Below are 12,411 nucleotides of genomic sequence, written 5' to 3'. Positions count from 1 at the left end.
TCAGAAATAAAAAAAAACATGCCAAAGTTAGTAAAATGCTGGAGATTGATAACAATGGTGCTTGATGGCAATACTAGGCTGATTTAGCAACAGAACAGGAACATCAGTTGACAATGGCGCACACAAGTTAAACAACTGGCTTGATGAATGGCACAGCGGCAAATTGGGCACCGGAAGTCGTGTGGTCTGGCATTCTGCATTCAAATGTAGGGAAACTAGCAAGCAATGGCCTTTACAAAGCCAGGCACAAAGATTCACCATGAATTCGATACTATTTCTGTAATGTTGAAATTTTCCATGGCTTTCAAATTTCACTAAAATGCTAAGCAATGATTAAGCTCTCAAAAAACCTATTTTTTTTTTAAATTATAGAGTAATTTTTAAACTGTTGCCTTAAAACCAAAGATGACACCTTTTTGTGCTTTCATGAGCAAATATATCTTTTATCTTGAAAGAAATAAACTGCACCTTAAGCCAGGTATATAAATTTGGATTGTACCGGCACTGTAAATCATCATTTTTAATAATTAAAGAAACAAAAGGTGAAAAAGACATTTTTTGGGATGCAAAATGTTTGAAACATTATATTTCAGTCCATACTATTAGCACACTGGAGGATTTTACTGGATTTCAAGAAAATTCTCAGTTTCCCAAGATTTCACATCGTTGTTATTCTGTTGCAATGGAAGTGGTGATGTCAACAAAACCTACTCTAAAATTTTCTTCAATGTTAGATATGTTGTTTCATGTTTTTTTGTACATGCACTAAAGCCAACAAATGAACGAATGGAGCATAACAAATGAAGGAGTGAGACCTTGTAAACTGGGTGCAAGCCTCCTTAATTCATGCAAAAATATTTTTCCCATGCCCTTTCCTGTGGTACAAAAACTAAGTTAGTAAAAAAAAGCATAACTAATGTTCTGTTTTAATTGATTGACAGGTGTCAAATGTTAATTTTAGTAGCTTAACAGCTGAAATTAGCATCTGTGAGCCTCTGGTCTCAGACACACTGAGCATCATAGACACAGAAGGTATAAATGCATATCTCCTTCGTCACAAGAATTCTGTTCCTTTGATTGAGTTGTTCCCAGTTTATGATGAGTCAGGGCAATGGGATGAGACAGCATTAGCAGTTGAACATGTCAGGTTTGTACCATGTGATCAATTTTATTTTATTTTATTAGCTTTGCCAGAAGAAGACAAAATAGGATGTAGGGGAAAAGAAGAAAGAATGGGTGTGGGGGAGGGGATCTGATTAGTAACTGGGAAACCATAGCTTAGGCCTATAATAATGAACGGAAAGAAACTAAACAGTAAAGTCGTGTTGAAAGTCATTCTGTGTCCTAGGTCATATCACTATTGTACGGTGTTTTTAAAGGGACATGAATTTCTTCTCTCCTATTTTGTTTTCTGTTTTTGTCCACTGCTCACTTTCCTCGGCTTCTCACTTTTTCCCAGTCACTTTTTGTTTCCTGCTCCTCAGTTTTTATCTGCTGCTTACTTTTTTTTTCCTGCCGCTCACTTTTTTCCGCTCCTCCATGGTAGGTACCTTGTATATGATCATTATGGTGTATCGTATAATTATAGCCCTACATATCCTTACATAGCCCAGTGTAGTAATACTTAGCCATACAACGACCTAGGGAGCCCAACATAGCCATGCATAGCCCTATATAGCCATACATAGCCATACACCCACAAACATATCCCTACATAGCCATAAACATGCTACATATGGCTATGAATGGCTATGTATGGCTGGCTATGCAGAGCTATGTATGGCTATGTTGGGCTATGTAAGGCCTTGTAGAGCTATATATGACTTAATACGGTACACTGTCACTATAATAATCATATATAAGGTACCTACCAAAAAGTGGAAGGACGGTTTGCTCTATCTACCAGAAAACTTTCTTCCCTGATCCAACATTTGAACAACCCTTGCCTGAAATTCATAGGTTCGACTCCAGTGTTTGGAGTATGCAAATTTTTCCTTCCAAGCCCCGGGGGGGGGGGCACTTGGGTATTTTTTGGGTGGGTACGTGCCGCCCGGGACTCCAGATTGGCACCCCGTTCTAAAAAAAATTCCCCTAAAATTGATACCCCATTCTAGAAATGGGCCAATTTTTTATACCGCATTCTAGAATTTGCCCTAAAACTGATACCCCGTTCTAAAAATGGGCCAATTTTTTATACTCCGTTCTAGGATGCAACAAGAGTATAACAGTTTGCTTCAGTAACGCATTGAGCCGTATTTTTAAAAGCAATCTGTCCTTGAATAATTTCAAATGGCTGCTTACAAAACTGGAGCTTTCATGCGTTCGAAATATTATACTCCGTTCTAGAAAACGCCCCTAAAATGGATACCCCTTTCTAAACCAGGAGCTTTAAAATCACGACCCCGTTGGCCGGAACATCCCGTATAGGTAATGTATGGGAGTACCCCCCCCCCCGGGCTTCCATGCCACCTTTGTCACTGATTGAAAAATTATAGAGCGTTTTCACTCACGTGGCCAGCATCTATTCTAATTTATTGGAACAAAAGAATGCATTTACATGAGAAAAGAGTTCAACTCCCAGAGGATTTTCTGGGTACACCAACATGGCCGCCGTTTCGTTGTTTTGGAACACCAATATGCCCGCCGTGACGTCATGTGAAAACACTCTATTTTTCTCATGTTATCGTAATTGATAGTACTTGTATGCAGGGCTAAAACGTTACCAAGTTACGCTTATTGTTTCAAACGCATCACGGGATTTAAGCGCGTCTATAGACCTCCGGTACAGTGTTGTTAAGACCTTTTGTTGACCACCAAATTTCCAGTAAAAGTCGCCGATGAAAACTGGCCACATGTCAAACATCTTTGAGATTAGAGAGATTAAGAATCACTTTTAAGGCGAACGTTAAGTTCAAGTTGAAAATCTCTCAAAATTGGAAACGTGCAGATAATAGCTGTCCAAATATAATGGCGTGAAACTACTAATTTTTGTGGAGAGATAACGAAAAGTTAACGGTAAGTAATGAGACAACTTAGTCACGTGGTACAAATTGACGTTTAGCATTTGCTCTAAATGTAATTCTTAATTCTCTCTATTCTATCAGTAAAGTCAGTCTGATGATTGTTCTCGTCGATATGGCATACAACCTTGGAGTTGTAGTCAAACAGAGAGACAGCCTTTTTGTGTTCCCGAATGCCTGTCTTCAGTTGCCGTTTGACCATAAAATACGTTTAAAATCACAGTTCTTGCAGCCGATTTTGTTAAGGTGACTCGAGCCAGTTATTTTTTGAGGGTACCATCCTACTTTGAAGCTTTCTGGTATTCCCACCTTTACTTTGATCGTAAGTCTAACATATAGCATGGATAACATATAGATCAATCTACAATACAGCATTAAATTTTTTGGCGATCGGAGTAAATGTCACGTGGTTATATTGCCACGCCTCTTTGGGGTCTGAGTCGAAATTCTGCTGTTGCAGGCATTTTTTCGTGAAAATTTCTCGGCTACATAAAGTGCGTATTAGTGCCTTGCGTTGAACAGAGTTTCACCAAAATCGCAAAGACCCAATGCGAGAAATTCAGCGGTTTCCAAATTTAGGTCATAATTTATGCGAAAATGATAAGCAAACTTTACTCGATTATATCTAATAAACTATGAGATTTATCCCTATATTTTGGGGATCGTTATAACAGATGGGTCCTTGCAAGTCAGCAAAAAGCTTTAGGGCCTTGTAAATGCGCGCGATTTCGAGCAATGAAACATATAGAAATTATAGTTTTAGCTAGTTGTTGACGTTTGTCAGCGTTTAAGAGTCCTTCTCACGAAAAAACGCATTTTCTTAAAAATTCGTAGTCTTTTTTCCATCAATTTTGCAGGGTATATTTATTGGCAATTGATCCCGGGATTGTGAAATTTATAAAAAATTTATCGAGCGGTTTTTTGAAAAAATGCGAAATTTGTAGGCATGGACCAAATTATGTGCAAAACCTGTAACAAAAGTAGCTGAATGCAAGTTACTAAAATTCTTCTTACTCGAGATCGCCCGGAGCAATTCTCCTCTTTTTACGCAGTTTTCAATGGAATCAAACCACTATGAGATGAAGCCGCGTTTCCAAAGCGTATAATTTTCTTAAAAATTTAGCTAATTGTGTGGATAGCATGCTATTTCACAGTTTTTATGATGCTTAAAACTTCGTTTCAAAATATCTCGAAAACGCTCTCATAGAATTTGTTCAAACTTTGCCATAATTGAGCCAATTATGGTAGGTACAAACTCCCTTAAGCGATTTCTTAAAAAAACTCGTGGTACAGAGAAACACAAAGATAAATAAAAAACGTAATTACGTTGTTACGTTGCCATGGCGACTACGATTGCAATAAAACCCAGATCATAAGAAATTTTCATCTTTATACAATACAGTTGTGGTAATCTTTTTCCAATATCTTTGCTCGTGGCGACGTAGTTAATGATAAAACTTGTCAGGTATACCCCCCCAAAAATCCACTCGAGCCACCTTAAACATGTCCGATTTGGGCTGGTAATGTAACGATACGTAGATTCAACCCATCATGACTGACCTGCTCTTTTCCAGCCAATCTCTATTCCCACCCGCAGGCGGTCTGTACACTAACTTCTTACTTGGGGCAAGATATTGGGTTAGACCAGAATAGGTGGGCAGCCTGGTCAAAAAATGATTGTTCCATTTTAGGTTCTTTTATGACAACATCTGGCGAGAATGGGATGCAGATGACGATGGTGATTACTGTTTTGCAAGTAGACATCTAGAAACACGTCTTCAACTTTACCATGAAATACAAGATGGAAACCTGCCAAAGGACCTTGTACAGAGATACAAAGGTACTCCGCTAACCTTGCTGCGTATCGTGCGTCAGACGGTACTGATTTACCATCTGCTGTTCAATAACTTTTCTTTTTTAAAATTTCCAAAGAATAAATCAAAATGAACTATAGAATCTTTCGGTGTCAATCAATTCTTCTTATCTTTTCAACGATAAAGGTTGAGATGGATCAGTAAGATCGTCAGTCTTGATTTGCATAGTTCTTCGTTTGATGCCAAAGCCGAAATGATTTCCATAACGTACTTTATTAAACAAAGTTATCATCCCTAGCCTGTTTTAACTTTCTGCAACGCCACTACAAGACTACTAGGAAGTAATCATTGATCTTTAATTAAGGGTAAATTTGCGTTATTTCAAAGCTCATCGCGATTATTCCGCCCACCTCGATTAGCCCACAGTTAACAAATTGAGTTGAATTGTTAAGAACAGCATCTACGTTCAAAACGAGAAAGGAAACTATTTTGTGGTGTGTTCACGTTCTCATATGAACGTCGCATTAACAAATTTCACGTCGTAGTTGAGGAGAGAAAAAGACGAAATGTACCAAAAAGTAAGATGCATGTGCAGCATTATTTTTTTGTCCAATAATCCAATTTTTTTTTTAACGTTGTCAAAGTCGTCTTGATTGCTAAAACTCCCTGATTAATAAAGTCGATACGATTTTGAAATCACACGCATGATTTCAGACCAAAGTTGTACTCCACTCAGTTCAATGACCGTCAAGAGATGTTGAATTAATGCTGCATTGTTTTTTTGTCTGTGTGCGCGATTCTGTGCCGTTATAGATACTTATGAGCAATACGGACAGAAGCTTGCAGAACTGAAAAAGCTTCAGGAACAAATAGGAGCAAGTGACCTTGACCAAGAGCTTGATGAAATGGATGTCCTTAAATGTGCACAGATGTCTGAGTTTTGTGAATCTTTAGCTCATTCACTGCAGATTATAGAAAATCCACAGATGAGGTACCTTTTAGCCTCTGTTTCACCAAAGATGATCAGACAGAAACCAAGAGGCATTAGAAAAGAAGGAGATGATCCAGTCACCTTTATTGTTGCTCCAAAACTACAAGCTGGAATGCTAAAGTGCTTTCAAGGTAAATACACTTGCCTAGATTGTACTTGCACTTTATCCACCTTTTTAAATGTAGCGCTGGGTGGTCTGTGGAGTCCCTGGCCCTCTCTTAGGTTTGTCACAACTTAGGTGTATGCTACGTTTATCCTCTTGAGGTCTCTTATTTATGTTCGCGTAGCATAAACAAGTAAGAAAAACATTTTGACTTCTTTAGGAAGCAGCACCAGTCAATCAATCAAATTTGTTGCTCTAAAATCTGTGGAATGAAATTCTCCCTTTTTTGTTTTGACGTCTAAGAAAGAGTGGAGATCAAACTACGGGCCACTGGGGAAACCATCAACAACCTAGAATAAATGTTTTTGTGGCTAATTCTAAGGCAACAATTTGTCCATGTTAAATATTTATTTTCTTAAATCAAATGTCAAATCGCTTTCTTTGAGACTTAATATGAGACTCCTAACTTTCATCGAGAAGCATTTGAAAATTCATAGTGAGTTTCAGGAAGGTTTATTTCAACCTCGTTCCCAGGTTGGTTTCGTTCTAGTTGGTAGTACAAAAAGTGTATTTTGGTCGCAAAGAATGCCTGGCGGCCAAAAGAGAAGGAACAGATGCCATTTTAAACCTTGTTTCTTTGCCAATGTTCTCCCTTTTCAGCGAATAACCCCTGGCCCCCACGGGGGTGGGCCTGGAAAATGGCACTACACCAACCTGGCCCTTTGTTACTTGAGGCGTCTGTACTGATGTATCAACAATTTTGCCAGTGGTTTATCTGAACACCTACCGATGATAATTTGTTTTTTTTTTTCCTTCTCGACAGACAACACAGTGATAGAGCATTTCCAATGCTTGGGAACGGCACTCAATAGATATTATAAAGGAGACACAATTGTTGTTTATCCAGGAAGATATATGCTCGATAAAGCTTACTATCTTGCAGATTCTCTTCATATTGTGGGAAAAGGAAATTCTTCCGAGATTGTTGGTAAGAGTATGGGTAGTAGCCTTTTAACAGTATACATGTATATTTAGCTACTAAGGGGGCTTCAAACAGGCTTTTAAACATTGGTCATTTTGACCCGTACGTTTTCCGATATGTCAGAAAAAAACAACTCCACAAGTCCTCTAGGTTGTTATTTACATTCAAAATAGACGATTTGTCTTTTGTGTTCTGGTGAAATGGCCCTCCTGTGAAGACAGTATGACGTCAGTTCACAACATTTGGAACCATTTGGTCCCACCACCTTTGAGGGAAAACTCTCCATTTCGATGATTTATTTACATAGTTACTTGTCACTCCATGAAGAAACAGCAGAAAAAAGGCCTCAGTCTAATTCAATCCTTTTAGTATTTAACCTTCATAGAAAGTGGCAGTATGGTAAAATAACGCAACAGTATCTTAGTCTGTTGCAGTGACAATGATGAATTCACGCTTGAATGCAATGCGTGTGACATAAGCATCAAGAATGTAAGCTTTCAGCAGGATGGAAATGATAATGAAGGACTAATTAACATCAATAGTGGCTGTGTCACAATTGACAACTGTGAAATGAGATGCGTGACAAATGGCGTGACAGTAAAGAGCAGTGGACAGATAATTATGAGAGACAGTAAACTTCATGGTGCTAAGGTAAGAGTATTCACATTTATTATTATATTAAAGTGTAATAATATTCTTATTTGCTTTTAGATAACTTTCTTGACAGGTTAGATACAAAGCTCAATAATGGAAGTACAGTCAACAATTGAAGTTCTCGTAACGACCACTACAGAAATTCCAGCGATCGCAAGCGATAAGTATGGTAAAACAATAGAGGATGATCGCTTACGAGAGCTTCAGAAACTCATTAATAATTCTGGGAGGTCTTTGCCACGAAGGCTAAGTGGACTCTTACAGTTACAATACTGCACTGTACAATATCTTTAACAACGAAACATTAGTGCAGCGTGCAGTTTCATTAAAGTGATGATTTAGTAGTCGATTACTAGAGCTTACAAACAAAGAAAGACTCCAGTTAGTTGGGGAATCCCAAAAGTGGTCGCAGTCGCTTGCGGGAAAGGTCGCACTTGCGATAGCTTTTCATTACAAAGTTCAAACCGGGTTTCACAAAGGTTGTGGTACCTTGAGCTGGTCGCTTACGAGAGTGGTCGAAAGGAGAGCTTCGACTGTACTATTAATTTGCCGTATTCGCTGAATGTTTTGTTTTGTTCATACATTTAATTTTCTGGAGATGTTGATCATCTCTCGCATTTCTGTAAGTATAACTTGCAAAAGTATTAAAAGGAATAATGATGATGGATTCTCTGTTTCGTTTGAGTTCGCAAGTTCCGAAAGCGTCTTTGAGAGAAAAAAAATACCGAAAATGACATGGAAGTGTGATGATATAATCACGCTTCAGACAAATATGGTGAAGAGATGTGATAAACACCCGTTTCTTCTAGGATTCCTTCTCTGCCCTCCTTAAATAAACTTTCCCATAAAGATCTTCGTAAACTTCTGAACGCTTACCGTAAAAGGGAAAAAATTCTTCCCAATTCTTTGGTGCCTGGACATCAGTTATAACACCACGCTCGCTGCGTGTCGTGTTCGGTATATTACGTAATCTAATCCAATGAATTTGATGACGAAAGGGGGAAGTAAAGACGTCTCCTCCTGTAAACATTCACAAATTGCACCCTATACTGAGGTTGTTATTTATCCAGTCTGCAGGAATTATAGTTTACCGTGGAGCAGGTGTTTGTCTAGAAAACAACAAGTTCTATGATAATGGAGAATATAGCAGCGATTCTCCATCAGAGCAACCCACTGGAGCCATTTTACTGGAGGTCTGTCGTATTTTTACTAACAAAATTAAATGCCAAATGTATCGAGAGTGCTTGAAAATTATTTCAAATCGTTTCTTTTCTCTGTGGGTGCGTTCAATTTGGAAATCTGGATTTAGATTTTAAAATCCGGATTTTGGATTTACAATCGAATGCGAAATCTGAAAACGGATTTCAACACTGAGATATCTGTTCTTGAATTCCCTTTCTTTCCGTTTTTTTGGGAAATCCGAAAAAGGATTTGATAAACAGTTCTTAAGAACAGCGGCCTTGCACGCTCGCGCATAATTAGCAAAAAGAAGACCACAGTTCACGATAATAGTTTTGCATATTCTTTTTCGGATTTCCCAATCAAATAGTAAAAGGAAATCCATGAAATCCGGATTCGGATTTCTTAATTGAAATCCACGATAAGGACGGATTTCTCGGAGGTGAAATCCGTTTTCGGATTTCGCGTTCGATTGCAAAACCCGAAATCCGGATTTCCCAATCGAACGCAACCTGTATGCCCCGGCTAAACAGTCCAACATTTTCGCCCAACATCATGGTTGTCATACACAACATGGGTGACTAAAGATGTAAACAATGCTTGACCATACAGCGAACGAACCCGCATAGGCATTTTGGGCACGGATTACAGCTGAAACTGTAAGGTGCATCTTAACCCTTTAGCCCCTGAAAAAACTCCGTTTGATTCTAAATAAGCCATTTTAAGGTAACTATTTGGCCAAACCCTGGTAAATATCCCTCTTAAAATCGAGCGTGTGCCGAAGACCAAATTTCGAGAATTGCCGGGTTATAAAAGTGGGACACTGGTCCGGGCCGTAAGTTCTTTGTTGTTTCCCTTCTCAAAGAACCAAAAGAACGTCAGCATGGAAGGCTACTCGACTTCTAACTTTCGCTTTCTCTCCTCCTTCTTTATTTCCCCCTCCCTCCTTTTCTTCTCTTTAGCTGGACATCTACTAGGTTTCATTTCGTTAGGAAAAGATTTCGCAAAAACCCGAGGATCATAAAATTATGTTGATATTTTGAAGGAAATACAAGCAGGTAGTGGAATAACATTATCCTAATTTTCTGGTTACCTTTGGTTTTCTCTTACTCGTTTAACTGAATTGATTCGTTCATTTGGTAATTTTTGAAAGATGTCTATGACCTTCAAAACTAGTGACGTCACAAGTGGTACAAGGGATGTGAATGCACATATGTTGTTTCCGGTGGTTGAGGCCTGCCGTGACTGTGCTATTAAAGGCCACAGTGTTGTCACAAAGTTAAGGGTTCTGATTGGTTGCTTTCTCTTTCCAACTACTGTACTTCGCTTTGTTCAAGAGGTAACTAAGCAATTTAAAACTGTGAAAAAAAAGTTAGATGAAAACTGCTTGGGAAACCAATCGAATGCAAAGTTGAGAGAGGAAAGTACTGATAAACCTTTACTGAACATAGTATTTCAACTGACGTCAATTCCTGTTGAATGAATATGTTGGATCGTTGAGCCGCAGCTTTGGAGTCATTTCGAATCCTTGTGCAGCTGCCGGCCAAAACGTTTCTGTTATGAATCGACATTCCACAATATTTGCCAAAGCACCTGTTCAAATTTAAAAAAAGATTTTTTTTTGTTGACCTTTAAAAGAAATGGTCAAAGTATGCGCATAACTTTAATGTTGAATATAATGCAAAAAATCTTTTGAGGTTTATTTTTTTCTTGGACTCTTTTGTTCGTTCTTCTTATTTATTTATTATTTATTTATTATTTCGGAGTTCCAAAACCCTAACTTTCAAAACGAGACTATGTGCGAAACCTTTCTTGTAAAATGAATTTTATTTGCTTGAGAATAAAATGAAATGGTTTTCGTATCAATGGCTTCGCACTTAGCCTCGCTTTGAAGCAGGGGCTTGAGACATCTCGAAAATGACCTAATAAGCCTCCTGATTTTTTGCAGGCAGTGTCAGATTTTCGAAAGACCAAAGCTGTTCTGACAGACAATTATATTTCAAACAACCACTATGGTATCTGTGTGAAGAAAGATGACAAGACGTACAATGCAGCCAGTGAAGATCCTGAGCATGGCGTGGAAATAGAAATGTCAAACAATGTCTTTGAGGATAATATTTATGGGGACATAAGTCACGTCCTTGTAAATGAGGACTAATTCCAGCTTACTTGCTGCCTTCAGTCATAAAGAGAGAGTCCAAGCGTTATCCAGAAGGGCACCTCCACCGTCAAATCTAAGTCTTAAAGTTACAGACACGAAAGATGGTGGAACCTTACTCATTTACATCACGTGAACTAACACTCATTTGAACTAACAATCTACATTGGGACCAAGAAAATAGTATACAGAAGATGAACTTGTTCTCCCGGGAATCGGAACGAAACAATACTTCGAAAGGTCATTTTCCTGAGGAATCAGCTTGAATATTAATGACATATTACGGGAGCGAGCTCTTTGAGAGCGAGTTTTCGAGGTTCGCATATTTGGTACAACCAAATGAAGAAGAATGTTCAGGGTCAATGATCTACCACAATCCGGGTAGAAACTCTTTGCAACTAATGATATAATAATATTAATAAGTAGAAACGCTTTGTGCAAATATATTGTAACGATCACTAAAGTGTATTGTTATTGACCAAGAGATGGTAAAGAATAAACCAAACATACGGTTGTCATATTTTGGGGGACTTATTCCAGGAACATTTTAGAAATAGATGGAAAGGTTTTCCGTTCATGATTCTGTCCTCCTGATAGCAAAAGGAAGGGAATGTTCAGAATCAGGTTTACGCCGAATGCAGTAAAAACCAGCGAATAAGAATTTTTAAGAACCTGTTAGGCTATATTTTGCCAGTTAGGCCCCCTCTATACAAGACCCTATTTAGCCCACAATTTGAAGCAGGTTCTTATTTTTGTAAAATCTGTAAAAATAAATTCTCTTCACTTTAATAATGGGCAAATAAGATACGTCAACATTCAGGATCCTCTTTGGAGATATAGTGTCTTGTTCCTCCAACTGCAATACAAATGCCAAGTGTTGAAAATCAAGCTGAGAACCACTAAATGCTCTTAGCTACAATGTATTTTTTCTTCAGAAAATAAGAACCTGTTTAAGAACCATAATAGTCTGAATTTGTGCTAATTACCATTCATGTAAGAACCTGTTTAGGCTAACTTGGAACACTGTAGGTTCTTACTCGCTTGCCGAGACGTAGTCCTGCATGTGCAGAAGCATATTCTCACTTACAGTGAAGCCTGGTCCAACGTTCTTAAGAAGAATACAGATCGACTACACGAACCGGAATACTGAAAAGAAACTTATCTAATCACATGTATCTAAAAGAATATGTAAATAATCCCGGATAATAAAACTCCTTAAAATTTCACTACCGGACCACTTGAACCTGAACCCCCTGGAAAATTTTGGCTCTATATTCCCTTGTAAAAGCCAAAGCCAAAATCCTCATCTGTGTGCTACTAGCAATAAAAAGGACGCCTTTAAAGTAGAAGCAAGTTTTGAAATGAATTAGGGAGTACCAGCTTTCCACTTCCACTTTAGCTATAGCAGCAATATAATAAGTACTGAAAAATTGTGTACTTGACTGCCTGCCAAGAGGCTCTTATTTCCAGGATTGCACTGAAGCTGTAGCAAAAGTTTGCTAGCAAATAG

The 12,411-nt window shown here is 38.3% G+C and overlaps 1 protein-coding gene across 2 annotated transcripts in view; it reads left to right on the top strand.

Annotated features, from left to right (window-relative positions):
- Positions 1–12,058, top strand: part of LOC140926719 (SHC SH2 domain-binding protein 1 homolog B-like) — a 14,990-nt gene extending 2,932 nt beyond the window's left edge. The window contains exons 2-8 of one of the 2 annotated variants that reach the window (XM_073376426.1): positions 942–1,147; positions 4,712–4,860; positions 5,648–5,956; positions 6,752–6,916; positions 7,335–7,561; positions 8,635–8,757; positions 10,692–12,056. In XM_073376426.1, coding sequence (XP_073232527.1) covers positions 942–1,147; positions 4,712–4,860; positions 5,648–5,956; positions 6,752–6,916; positions 7,335–7,561; positions 8,635–8,757; positions 10,692–10,901 — 1,389 coding nt within the window. In that variant the 3' untranslated portion in view covers positions 10,902–12,056. Of the gene's footprint in view, positions 1–941; positions 1,148–4,711; positions 4,861–5,647; positions 5,957–6,751; positions 6,917–7,334; positions 7,562–8,634; positions 8,758–10,691 lie in introns of both variants that reach the window. The other variant, XM_073376427.1, reaches the window with a different exon arrangement.
- The last annotated feature ends 353 nt before the right edge of the window (positions 12,059–12,411 follow it).

The sequence above is a fragment of the Porites lutea genome, chromosome 2 (genome assembly GCF_958299795.1).
Source record: "Porites lutea chromosome 2, jaPorLute2.1, whole genome shotgun sequence".
NCBI lineage: Eukaryota > Metazoa > Cnidaria > Anthozoa > Scleractinia > Poritidae > Porites > Porites lutea.
This window is presented reverse-complemented; position numbering and strand designations above follow the sequence as displayed.